General features: G+C 42.2%; 1 protein-coding gene across 2 annotated transcripts; it reads right to left on the minus strand.

Moving 5' to 3' along the window:
* Positions 1-1,815: 1,815 nt before the first annotated feature.
* Positions 1,816-12,937, minus strand: LOC117821066 (Ig-like V-type domain-containing protein FAM187A). 2 transcript variants are annotated; one of them, XM_034695089.1, is made up of 5 exons: positions 12,656-12,937; positions 9,525-9,802; positions 6,550-6,912; positions 6,232-6,470; positions 1,816-2,076 (listed from the first exon to the last, which is right to left on the minus strand). In XM_034695089.1, exons 1-5 carry the CDS (start codon positions 12,851-12,853, stop codon positions 1,850-1,852), a joined length of 1,305 nt encoding a protein of 434 aa, XP_034550980.1. In that variant the 5' UTR covers positions 12,854-12,937; the 3' UTR covers positions 1,816-1,849. The 2 variants fall into 2 exon arrangements, with proteins under 2 accessions (XP_034550980.1, XP_034550979.1); XM_034695088.1 differs by having other exon boundaries at positions 1,816-2,079.
* Between the last annotated feature and the right edge of the window lie 443 nt (positions 12,938-13,380).

A 13,380-nucleotide genomic window follows, 5' to 3' on the forward strand; every position in this document is an offset into this window, starting at 1 on the left:
GTAACAGTAGTCTTCTCTCAGCCCACCGTGAATGCGTCTCTCCTCCCGGTGTTCCGGTTTTAAAAGTGACCCTGTAAACTGGAGACCTTCAGCTGAACGTGTCAGTGTTTGTGGAGTTTACACAGCTGTTGAAACACAGAGGGAGTTCCTGGGAATGCAAACTAGTTTAGTTTTTATTAAGATTTCAAAATATCCTCATCAGATATTTAATGATTGTCTAAAGACGTTTATGAGGGATGCATCCGGCTGAGAGTCTCCAGTTAACAGGGTCGCTGTTTAAACCAAAACACCGGCCGATCTCTGCCACGGCTTTTTGAGTTCAAAAGGATTTTAAAGTCGTGTTGAAACGTCTTTGCTACTCGCGCTTATCTCCTCTCTCGTGTTGATTCATTCATTGCTTTTTCCATGTTTTTAACCGCAGGAGCAACATTTTCACTTTTTTTTCATGTTTTTCTGCTTTTGGAGCGCAATTTCATATTTGAGGAAAATTTATTTTTTCGACAGGCTCAGGGTCAACTTTTTTGTCAAATGTTTTTTGTCAACATTTTTTTTGCATTAAAAATTTTTTTTTTTCAAGTATTTTTTTTTCAAACATTCAAAAAAACTTAAAAAAAAAAAGTTAAAAAATTTTTTTCACATTTTTTTTTCAAACATTTTTTTTTCATATTTTTTTTTTCATATTTTTTTTTCAAAACTTTGTTTAGAACAATTTTTTTGTCAAATTTTGTTTTTCAATTTTTTTTATGTGAAATTTTTTTTTAAGTTTTATTTTGTAAAAAAAATGTTCTCAATTTTTTAACAGGATCGCTGTTTAAACCAAAACACCGGCCGATCTCTTCCACGGCTTTTTGAGTTCAAAAGGATTTTAAAGCCGTGTTGAAACGTCTTTGCTACTCGCGCTTATCTCCTCTCACGTGTTGATTCAGTGAATCCATCTGTGATGAAATATAGCACCATCTAAAACAGCGCCAGCTGAGTCTCTTCATGCTAACAGGTTAACTGTTGTGTTGCTCATAATGATACCTGCCTGTCCGTCTGCTTCTATGGTGTCCTCTGTGATGAATGGCATTCCTCTTTGTTTTACTGCCCTCTACTGGTCTGGTGGTGTAGTGCATTTACTTTTATTCCCTCCATGCATATTCTACCCGGGACTTCAGCTCACAGTCGAAACGCAGACAACAATGGGGGCACAGGAACCTTTTAGTTCAGGGGAAAGTAGTTCTGGGGGCTAAATGACTACGTCTTTATTTCAAAATGAGTTAAGTAAGGCTCTGAATAACTTGAACAACACCCTCTGCAACAGGTAACACATTACTGAAATAATCTCTGTGCAAATTAAAAACATTCACTGAACTTCTTACACATGCTGAGAAAATAACTGGACAGAATTGCTCGCCTCTTTTAATCAAGCACTCATCTTTCCTGTATGTCATTACCTCTCTCCTTCTGTGTTCTTCTACTTAAGTGTTATATTTTTCTATTCTCTCTGTTCTCTCCTTTGTGTCTTTGTCCCACTTTACGCTCTTATCAGGAGAATTTGGACACCTGAGAGCACTTCACACGCGCCTGCAGAGGATGCATCGAGTGGGAATTCTCAGGTCTTTTCCCACGAACAAACACAGGGGACCAAAACACTGTGAGTGCTCACACGGATGAAGAGAAAGAAAGAGCGGTGGAGCGCCATGAAACAGAGCACTCTGCAAAACTCTTCACCAGTTTGAAGTACATTTCAATGACCTCATTATCTTTACTACATTATTATGAATCTTACTTATGTAAGCGTAAGAGTGAAAACACGTCTGAATCTGGACTCACTTTGAGTTCTGGATGTCTGAGGATTTAAGAGACTTTATTCATCGTGTGTTTCTCTGGTGTCTCTGAGGTGTCTGAGTCCGGCTCTGCACACCAGCAGCGAGGTAAACACGGCCGTCATGACCGCATACGATCTCAGTATGAAACTCAGGGCGACGGGGAAATCAGGATGTGATGTCACAGATTGTTTGCGCCCAAAATGTGTGTAGACCAGCAGGCGTATCTCGGCGGCTTGTTGTCCCTGCAGCCAGCAGTAGTAGACTCCTACTGATGAAAAGAGGTTTAGGCAAATGAATCAACTCAACAGGCAAAAGATAAAAAAACAGGACAATCAAATAAAGTGGAACGTCAATACTAAACCATAGACTGTGTAACGAAGAGCCTTCGTTACTCATGACGGACGGCTGTTGTGTTGTAAATATTGCACAAGGGTTTGGGCTCACGGCACTTTAATAAACAACACACAGTATTGATGGCACTTTGCACTTTATTAGCGATCTTTGCACAGTACATTTGCACATTGCGTATTTGCACATTTGTTGTTGTTATTTATTGATTAAGGAATTAAGCCGGAGTTAGGCAAACCATAGTGTGTGGTTGAGGTGTAGTGGTCCGGGGGTTGCTGGCGTGGGGGCGCTGCTCCACCTGAAGAAGAGAGGAGAGTTAGAAGGTTCCGCGAGACGATGTTTAACGTCAGCAATAAGTAATCATGTGTGCAGTGTTTAGAAATATGTGCGGTTGTATTAACGTTAAAATGTGCCAGGGCGGTAGTGCATATAGGTCGAAATTGTTTGTTTGACTTACCTGGGGTTGCTGTTCTGTGTCCACTCCAGGGTGTTCCGGTTAAAAGATTCCCCGAGGAACGGACACCCAGATAAAGGTTCCGGGGTGGGACCAGAGCACAAACTGGTCAGGGGGGAGTCTGAATTTGGCGGTGCAGGGGAATTAATTAAAGGGCATGTTTTAGATGTATTTTAGGAAATGTGGGAATTATGAAATGTGGTTAATATTGTGGACATAAAGTCAGAAACAGGGGAAGGGGTCTAAGTTAAGGGAGAGCAGAATAAATAATTTGTGAACACCTCCAGATGGTTTGGTCCAGGAGGCCAATTAGTGCCACACTATAAAAGGTGCCAGTTATAATCTGTCTGTGTCGTTGTTGGTTGGTGTCTGATGTCACTGTGGCTGTCTGCTCAATAAACCCGTATGTGGTACACCTGAACCACCGCCTGTGATTTTGTTCGTCATGCCAACTGTATCATCCAGCCGCTAAAGGGTCATTCTAACAGACTGTATAATAAATGGAAGTAGTCTCTGTGAGCTATTCAAACTAAACTCATGTTTTTTGAACCAGGCTGTAAACATGTTTATTTCTGCAGTAAACATCGCCGTCTTTGAATGGGTGTGTATGTGGACTCCGGTACTTCTGCAGCCAGCCCCAAGTGGACACTAGAGGAACTGCAATTTTTAAAACTTCTGCATAGGCTTCAATTTTCGTGGTTGCCGCTTGTGCTAAACGTGGACAAAGCTTCAGTTTGTGTTGGAGTATTCTCAAGCTGCTCTGAGCAGCTGGTTCATGAAGTCAATTTTGAATTGCCTGTGTAGATTTATTGTAGCATTTTAACCACCGTCCCTACACCTCCTTTTATTTGTATTATTTTATTTGATCTTTTAATTGTTATTATATCCAAATCAAAAAATTATCCTATTTGATGACTCTCATACTCTTTTTGATAGGACAGCTGAAGAGAGACAGGAAATATGGGGAGTAGAGAGCGGGGGAAGACATGCAGGAAACGGCCGACCATTCGGGAATCAAACCAGCGACCCCTGCAGGACTGCAGCCTCTGTATGTGGGGCGCCCAGACCACTAGGCCACCAGCGCCCCAAGACTTTCATACTCTTGATGCATTGTTGTTTGTTTGTCACTGTAAATGACTCGATATCATCGTAAATGAGGGTTGCCCCTCAATGACCTCTCGAGTATGAATAAAGGTTGAATGATTGATTGATTTAATTTAATGAAAGGGATGCAAGATTTGCTCAAATTGTGACATCACTCATTGCTGTATCTCATTAAAAGGGCTTAGTAGGGGTGTAAGTGGCCTAGCGTCTTGGTCCGCTGTACAGTCATGGCCAAAAGTTTTGAGAATGACACAAATATTACATTTTCACAAAGTCTGCTGCTTCAGGGTTTTTAGGTGTTTTTGTCAGATGTTTCTGTGGTATAATGAAATACAATTAGAAGCATTTCATAAGTATCAAAAGCTTTTATTGAGAATTACACAGAATTCATGCAATAAGTCAATATTTGCAGTGTTGACCCTTCTTTTTCAAGACCTCTGCAATTCTCCCTGGCATGCTGCCAATCAACTTCTGGTCCAAATCCTGACTGATGGCAGTCCATTCTTGCATAATCAATGCTTGGAGTTTGTCAGAATTTGTGGGTTTTTGATTGTCCACCCGCCTCTTGAGGATTGACCACAAGTTCTCAATGGGATTAAGATCTGGGGAGCTTCCTGGCCAAGGGCCCAAAATCTTAATGTTTTGTTCCCCGAGCCATTTTGTTCTGACTTTTGCTTTATGGCAAGGTGCTCCATCATGCTGGAAAAGGCATTCTTCATCACCAAACTGTCCTTGGATGGTTGGGAGAAGTTGCTCTCGGAGGACGTTCTGGTACCATTCTTTATTCATGGCTGTGTTTTTAGGCAAGATTGTGAGAGAGCCCACTCCCTTGACCGAAAAGCAACCCCACACATGAATGGTCTCAGGATGCTTCACTGTTGGCAAGAGACAGGACTGATGGTAGCGCTCACCTCGTCTTCTCCGAACAAGCCTTCCTCCAGATGCCCCAAACAATCGGAAAGGGGATTCATCAGAGAAAATGACTTTACCCCAGTCCTCAGCAGTCCAGTCCCTGTACCTTCTGCAGAATATCAGTCTGTCCCTGATGTTTTTACTGGAGAGAAGTGGCTTCTTTGCTGCCCTCCTTGACACCAGGCCTTCCTCCAAAAGTCTTCGCCTCACTGTGCGTGCAGATGCACTCACACCTGCCTGCTGCCATTCCTGAGCAAGCTCTGCACTGGTGCTTGCTGGACTTTCTTGGGCGCCCTGGAGCCTGTTTGGCAACAATTGAACCTCTCTCCTTGAAGTTCTTGATAATTGGATAGACGGTTGACTGAGGTGCAATCTTACTCGCTGCTATAAACTTCCCTGTTAGGCCCTTTTTGTGCAATGCAATGATGGCTGCACGTGTTTCCTTGCAGGTAACCATGGCTAACAGATGAGGAACAATGGTGTCATGCACCATCTTCCTTTTAAAGTGTCCAGTCACTCAATCATGACAGATTGATCGCCAGCCTTGTCCTCATCAACACCCACACCTGTGTTAATGTGTGTGACACCTGTGTGTCATTGAAATGATGTTAGCTGGTCCTTTTGTGGCAGGGCTGAAATGCAGTGGAAATGTGTTTTTGGTGATAAAGTTCATTTTCAAGGCAAAGAGGGACTTTGCAATTAATTACAGTTGAGCTGATCACTCCTCATAACATTCTGGAGTATATGCAAATTGCCATTATAAAAACTGAAACAGCAGACTTTGTGAAAATTAATAGTTGTGTCATTCTCAAAACTTTTGGCCATGACTGTAGTCCTTGATGTAGAGGTCGCTAGTTCAACTCTCAGCCGCGACCCTTTGCTGCATGTCCTCCCCCACTCTCTGCTTCCCATGCTTCCTGTCTCTCTACAGCTGTCCGATCAATTAAAGGCTAAAAAAGCCCCAAAATACAACTTTTTAAAAAAGAGAAAAAAAGGGCATATTAAATGTAACACCTACCAAACACAAACGTTCCACCCTTTTCTTTGTTATGTAGGATTTTATTGAACAAACGCTCAGATCTGGGGTCCAAAACAAACAGCCACATTTCCTTATTTGTCATTTTTAATATAGGAATGCGACTTTGTAGCGTGGCAGCAGTGGAGGAGGCTTCTAGAGAGCTAGGGGGAGGGAGGCTTAAAGAGACAGTAGCTGGATTGTAGCGTTTCAAACAGACACTGGAGTGAGGGATTTTTAAAGACATCAATCTGAGAGAAGTAAAGAGATCTTTTAACTGTGGATCATGTAGAGCTAATAACAGATATCAAGGGGACAATATGAAGCCTGAGAGTTAGCATGATACCACCTCTTTAAATTATCAGCTTTCATTTGAATCATCATAAATCATAAGTTAAGGGCTGACAATTTGGTTTCAGACATTATCTCCATTTCTATTCTACTCCTACTTCTTGGTGCCTTGGATCCATAATCCCACACCTCTACCTACACTGGGAGTCTCATAATTGGCCGTCATTCACAGAGACTTGATCCTCGTCAGGTAAAAGCTGATTGGTTCTGAGATCAGAGTAAACACTAGTTCGTACCTGAGTCCTGAGTTTTAGCAGGATTGAAGACCAGGTGGTGTCCCGTGTCGATCACCAGTCGGGGGTTTGTGTTGCTGCCGTTACGACCTGCTGGGTGTGCAAATCGATAGATGGGTTCAGATTTCCGGTCCCAGGCCACAGCCATGCTAGGTCTTGCCCCAGGACAGCCCAGGGTCAGGACTCGGTCTGCAGGATGAGACAGGTAGAACACTGGAACCTCTACTGGGAAGGAGCCTGAACTACAACACAGAGGAGAAGTCTGATTAGAAGTCTTACAGCTAATAACACTCTGTTACTGCTCTTTATTAAAGAACTCACTTGAACCCGAGGAACCTCATCAGGGTGAGGATTTTGGACGGTGCAGGACCTCGTTTTGGACACGTCACATGGCAGCTTTTAACCTCCAGCTTGGCCCCGTTTTTGTTTCCTCTCACCTTTCCAAAAGCCTCGGGCACTGCTCCCGAGCCACATGAAGCGACCGTCTGATTGGCCCGTCTGTAGCGCACATGCAGGAACTTGGACTGGACGTAGCAGAGTCCCACGCGGACCTGCTCTCCTGGAAGTCCACAGCGATCGCAGACCGACCAGGGCCGGAAGCTGGTGAACATCTGGTACAGCAGCTTAGCAGAGCCCTGGTCTTTTCTCACTGTCGGTTTTTTAGACATGTCGTCTGGAGGGAGCCTGGAAACACAAAACATCAAGTTTCACACTGAACAAGTTACTTTGCAGCCCTGTTAGACCTTCAGATTCTCCCTCTTCAAACAGAAACAGGATGCAGGTTTTCAGGCTTCTTCCCCACAGAACTGATCACTAGTTTTATCAAGTCTATTAGAATTTACGCCGTCACTCTTTCCCTCTCTCTTTGATCAACACAGAGAGAGACTGATGCACGCTTTTAGTACTAGCAGCCTTGATTACTGTAATGCTCTCCTTTCTGGTCGTCCAAAGAACACAATTAACCAAACAGCACAATTTGAACGAAGACCAGAAGGAGAGCACACATTAAGGCGCTGCATGGACTCGCACCAGACTGCATCTCAGAGATGCTTTTAGTGGCTGAACCAGGAAGGCCTCTCAGATCCTCCAGCTCCTCACTTTCAGCTGTTCCTCAGAGGAGAACAGAAACTTTCAGGGATGCTGCTTTCAGCCATGCCACTCCGAGATGATGGAACAGCCAACTAGAGGATCTGAGAGGAGCAGGAAGTAAATTACTCTGGGCGCTGGTGGCCTTGCAGTCTTAAGCGCCCCACATACAGAGGCTATAGTCCTTGTTGCAGAGGTTGCAGGTTCGACTCCCAGCCGAGACTATCTGCTGCATGTCTTCCCCCAATCTCTACTCCCCATCCTTTCCTGTCTTTCTCCAGCTGTACTATCAATAAAGGCAAAAAAATAACAAAAAATATAACTTAAAATAAAAAGTGAATTAATCAACTCAACTTTATTTTTATAGCATCTTTTATACAGACAAGCATGCAGCCCAACGTGCTTCACAAAAAACAATAGAGGCAGAAAACATAAATGGGAAAATAATAAAAAACAATCAGAGATAAAATACTTATAAAACACAAGAAATACAAGAAAACATTCTTAATAAAACATAAAAAGAAAAAGAAAATCAAAACAGTAAAATTAATAAAATGAGTAATGTTAAGAAACAAAATTTTTTTATGATCAGTTTTTTATTAGTTTTCACATTTTCACACAATAACTGACGGGACACATTATCCACACAGGACAATCCACAATGACGACAAAGTAATCAGTCAGACAGAAACAAAGGAATAAGATTACAAATAGACAAGTGACTATGTATATAAATAAAAATAATAACACTAACAGTAAAATTAAATACTAATGATAACAGTATGTAACTTAAAGAGAGGTACGCACGCTTGAACATAAAATGTTTTGTCTACTATTTACAGATTGTAGTATAATCATCAAATTACAGGGGTCTGTAAGTCTACATCACCAGGCAGAATTAGACCAGTTTGTTCCATTTAGATGGTTTGCAGGATTTTACATTTTTTCATTCAGGGTTCGTTGGGGTTGATCAACCTAAATTATTATATCAATAAAACAAAATTAAAAGGGTAGCTCTTAACTCGATTAAGTTCTATGGTCCCGTGATGAGATCAATGTATCTCCCCCATTTGGCCCTGTATAGATCTAGTCGGTTTATCATCCTATATGTAAGTTCTTCGTAGGCTCCAACCACACTTAATTGGGTAAACCATAGGCTAGATGGAGGGAGATCCACCGTTTTCCATTCCCTAACAAGGATCTTACGACCCAGCATGATGGCTGTGTGGATCCATCTTGTATGGGGTTCAGGGATCCCCTTTAAGGGTGTGTGATCCCCCAGTATGTATAGGCCTGGTAAGTATGGGATGTCTTGCCCCACGACCAAGGTAATACTTTCATGAATTGCTGTCCACCACCTCTGGACCTTAGGGCAGGACCATAGCATGTGAATCAGGGTGCTTGGGTCCGCCTCACAGGTAAGAAACTAAATTAAAAATTGGTTAAAGTTAAAAAGACTAGTTAAATAATAAATAAATAAATGTTGTAAAAACAATACTAATAATAAAGGCAATTATTTAGTCTTTTTTTTATTTAGTTTTTTTTTAAATAACTTCTTTTAATTCATCATTTTAATTTAATGTTAATTTTTTATTGTATTATTATTTTTATCATTGTTTATTATTATTATTATTATATTTATTTTTGACTCTTAAAAAATTTAAAAAATTAATTATCTAATGAAATTTTTTTTTTTCTCTTTTTAGTGCCTTTATTTGACTTTTATCTTTACCTTTTTTTTATCATTTGAACTATTTAAATTTTATTTTGAATTTACTTAACTCTTAAATATTTCTCATTTTATTGCATTTGGTGTACATTAATCTCTACTACCAAACCCATTTCTGTTGCAAATTTAGTAATTCAATATTTTATTAATTATGTTATTTTTTTGAATGCTGTAAAACACTTTGAATTGCATTTGATGTGCATGAAAGCTGCTCTATAAATACAGCTTGATTGATGCATTGATTGATTGATGACAGGTTATAAGCCTCTGTTATCTCTGTTTCTCCCTCGCCATGATAAACGTGAAAGGTTAGATATCGAGCATGTCTCAGGTGATGAAGAGATGTCTCCAGGCTGTGTGCAGAAACATCCTCAGAAAGCCTATATTGATTTTGGGAGTTCATTTTACGACAGCTGCGGGTCAATTCCAATCATCACTAACATGACGCTCATCATCACTGATGTGGAAGTCTGTTTCTCACCTCTGGATGAAGCTGAGCGTCCGAGCCTCCTGGATGTCCAGATCGTAAGCGTAGAAGAAGTCTCTCTGTGCAGAGCCGCAGATGTAGATGCCGGAGTCGTCGGTCCCCGCCCTGAAGATGAGGAGGCTGAAGAGGCGGATGGAGAAGCGGCTCTGCAGGTCCCCGCTGTGAGGGACGCGGCGAGGGTCCAGGAGCTTGTTGCCATGCAGATCAGTCAGAGCTTTGGTTTCCTCTGAGCCGCCCAGGCGTTTCTTAAAGAACCACACGACTGACTGAACCTGAAACACACACAGCATCCTCATTCTCTCTTCTCTCCTGTGTTTTACTTTCATCCTCAGAGGCCTCTATACGACCTACACTACAGTCATGGCCAAAAGTTTTGAGAATGACACAACTATTAATTTTCACAAAGTCTGCTGTTTCAGTTTTTATAATGGCAATTTGCATATACTCCAGAATGTTATGAGGAGTGATCAGCTCAACTGCAATTAATTGCAAAGTCCCTCTTTGCCTTGAAAATGAACTTTATCACCAAAAACACATTTCCACTGCATTTCAGCCCTGCCACAAAAGGACCAGCTAACATAATTTCATTGACACACAGGTGTCACACACATTAACACAGGTGTGGGTGTTGATGAGGACAAGGCTGGCGATCAATCTGTCATGATTGAGTAACTGGACACTTTAAAAGGAAGATGGTGCATGACACCATTGTTCCTCATCTGTTAGCCATGGTTACCTGCAAGGAAACACGTGCAGCCATCATTGCATTGCACAAAAAGGGCCTAACAGGGAAGTTTATAGCAGCGAGTAAGATTGCACCTCAGTCAACCGTCTATCCAATTATGAAGAACTTCAAGGAGAGAGGTTCAATTGTTGCCAAACAGGCTCCAGGGCGCCCAAGAAAGTCCAGCAAGCGCCAGGACCGTCTTCTGAAGGTGTTACAGCTGCGGGATCGGGCCACCACCAGTGCAGAGCTTGCTCAGGAATGGCAGCAGGCAGGTGTGAGTGCATCTGCACGCACAGTGAGTCAAAGACTTTTGGAGGAAGGCCTGGTGTCAAGGAGGGCAGCAAAGAAGCCACTTCTCTCCAGTAAAAACATCAGGGACAGACTGATATTCTGCAGAAGGTACAGGGACTGGACTGCTGAGGACTGGGGTAAAGTCATTTTCTCTGATGAATCCCCTTTCCGATTGTTTGGGGCATCTGGAGGAAGGCTTGTTCGGAGAAGACGAGGTGAGCGCTACCATCAGTCCTGTCTCTTGCCAACAGTGAAGCATCCTGAGACCATTCATGTGTGGGGTTGCTTTTCGGTCAAGGGAGTGGGCTCTCTCACAATCTTGCCTAAAAACACAGCCATGAATAAAGAATGGTACCAGAACGTCCTCCGAGAGCAACTTCTCCCAACCATCCAAGGGCAGTTTGGTGATGAAGAATGCCTTTTCCAGCATGATGGAGCACCTTGCCATAAAGCAAAAGTCAGAACAAAATGGCTCGGGGAACAAAACATTAAGATTTTGGGCCCTTGACCAGGAAACTCCCCAGATCTTAATCCCATTGAGAACTTCCCAGAGGAAAATTTTACTGCTCAACGCTTTCTCTTCTAAGTCTCGGGAGACAAAATTGAGATTCTCACTTCAGCCTCATTCAAGTTTCAAATTGTTCTCATTCGTTTCTCCTAAAATTCACTAGGAGAAATAGTTGAGACCATGACATGAGTCTTATTTGAGACTTAAATGAGAGATCTCATTAATGGCTCATTTTCTTCTCTTTTTTTTAAAGATATATTTTTGGCCTTTTTGCCTTTATTTGGCAGGACAGCTGAAGAGAGACAGGAAATGTGGGGAGTAGTGAGCGGGGGACGACATGCAGGAAATGCTCGACTGGCTGGGAATCGAACCAGCAACCCCCGCAACAAGGACTGTAGCCTCTGTATGTGGGGCTCTTAGACCGCTAGGCCACCAGCGCCCAAAGGAATCCCCCCCTTTAATTATAATAATCTGGCTAAATCTGGTCGGCCCTTTTTGCGGCCCATATTTTAAATAAATGGTCTGTCATACCTGGGATGAAATCGCTATCTTTTGCATTTTCTCTCAAACACACTAAATCTTTGTGAAGTTGTTTTGTTCCAAACAGACTTGTAAAGGAAGGACCATACTGTGAAGTCAAAGAAGAGATCATTTCACATCTAAATATCTGATCTTGAAGTGGTTCAAATGTTTTAATGAGAATTGTAAGTTTGTGGACAATTACATTGAAATCTTAATTTTGCAGGGCACTATAAATGTTCATGAAAAGATGAGCTCAGGCTCTTTCTTTGTTCCATCTGAGCTCAACTTGAGACACAAAAACTGAGTCTGACAAAAACAAATGGATGAGGTTAGATTGAGACATTTGAGAGAGCTCCCTGATTTCTCCACCTGAGCTCAAAAGGAGTCACAACACTTGAGAAATACCTGAGAATCATTTCAGATTTTGACCAGATCTCCTTTTGAACTGAAAGGGAGACTAAGCTGAGACTTTTTGCAACTTTTTTTCTGAAGGCAAGAATGAGAAACAGGAGACATAAACTATAGTCTCATTTTGCTTTCAAACAGATCTCATTGTTGTCTAGGAGACAGAAATGAAACACTTTTGAGATCTCCTCTCTAAATGTATTTTCCTATGGGTTGTGGTCAATCCTCAAGAGGCGGGTGGACAATCAAAAACCCACAAAGCATTGATTATGCAAGAATGGACTGCCATCAGTCAGGATTTGGTCCAGAAGTTGATTGACAGCATGCCAGGGAGAATTGCAGAGGTCTTGAAAAAGAAGGGTCAACACTGCAAATATTGACTTATTGCATGAATTCTGTGTAATTCTCAATAAAAGCTTTTGATACTTATGAAATGCTTCTAATTGTATTTCATTATACCATAGAAACATCTGACAAAAACACCTAAAAACCCTGAAGCAGCAGACTTTGTGAAAATGTAATATTTGTGTCATTCTCAAAACTTCTGGCCATGACTGTAGATGAAAACCAGACCATCAGCTGGAGAAGAGGCTGCTCCTGCCTCCCTTTACATCCCACCTCCCTCCCCAGAGTGCCTCAGACCTGGAGACATCCTCATCCTGTTCTTGTTACCTGTTGAGGTTTGCAGTGGCAGGGCAGCTCCACGGTGACTCCAGCCAGGTAAGCAGCGTTTGTGAAGGTCAGGAAGGCGGGACAGGCTTTTCTAGCGTACACATCCTGCTTGTCCTTGGGGGCCTCGTAGCTCCGGACGTCAGCGCTCAGGTGGAGCAGGAGGAAGAGGAGGAGAGGAAAGGAGGATGGAGGAGGCATGAGGAAGCTTTCCTGAAGACGATCAATGTTCCTGAAAGCTACAAAAGTCACCAACTTGTAAAATTTGATGTCACATGTAGGGAAGTTTACTTTCAAAACACAACAGTTGTTATAGAACCTGATGAGCTCACTTCAAACTGTGGCCTGTTGCTCCAGCTCTGCACAATCATGTTACACACACTGATGACCGTAGTGTCCGCCTGGAGGCTCAAACAGAGACTCATATGATGTAAGTTGATAGGGCATGCACTGAGTTATGACTTCACTGTGTGTGTGTTTGTAATGGTTACAGTATTTCCAGGTTTGAATGTGAAGGCGTCAGAGGGATGACTCACGCCGTGTTCTGAGGGGTAAACACTTCACATTTCTGTTTTCCATTAACAGAATGGATATTAGCTCATTTCCAAATATCCACTCACTCCATCAAAAAGATCAGATGACAAACAGCTTTATGAAACTGTCATGGACGCTTTTCTATTTTCACAAGCACATGCTTAATTTCATAATCGGCACCGTTAGTCATCCTT

This window comes from Notolabrus celidotus, chromosome 11 (genome assembly GCF_009762535.1).
Source record: "Notolabrus celidotus isolate fNotCel1 chromosome 11, fNotCel1.pri, whole genome shotgun sequence".
NCBI lineage: Eukaryota > Metazoa > Chordata > Actinopteri > Labriformes > Labridae > Notolabrus > Notolabrus celidotus.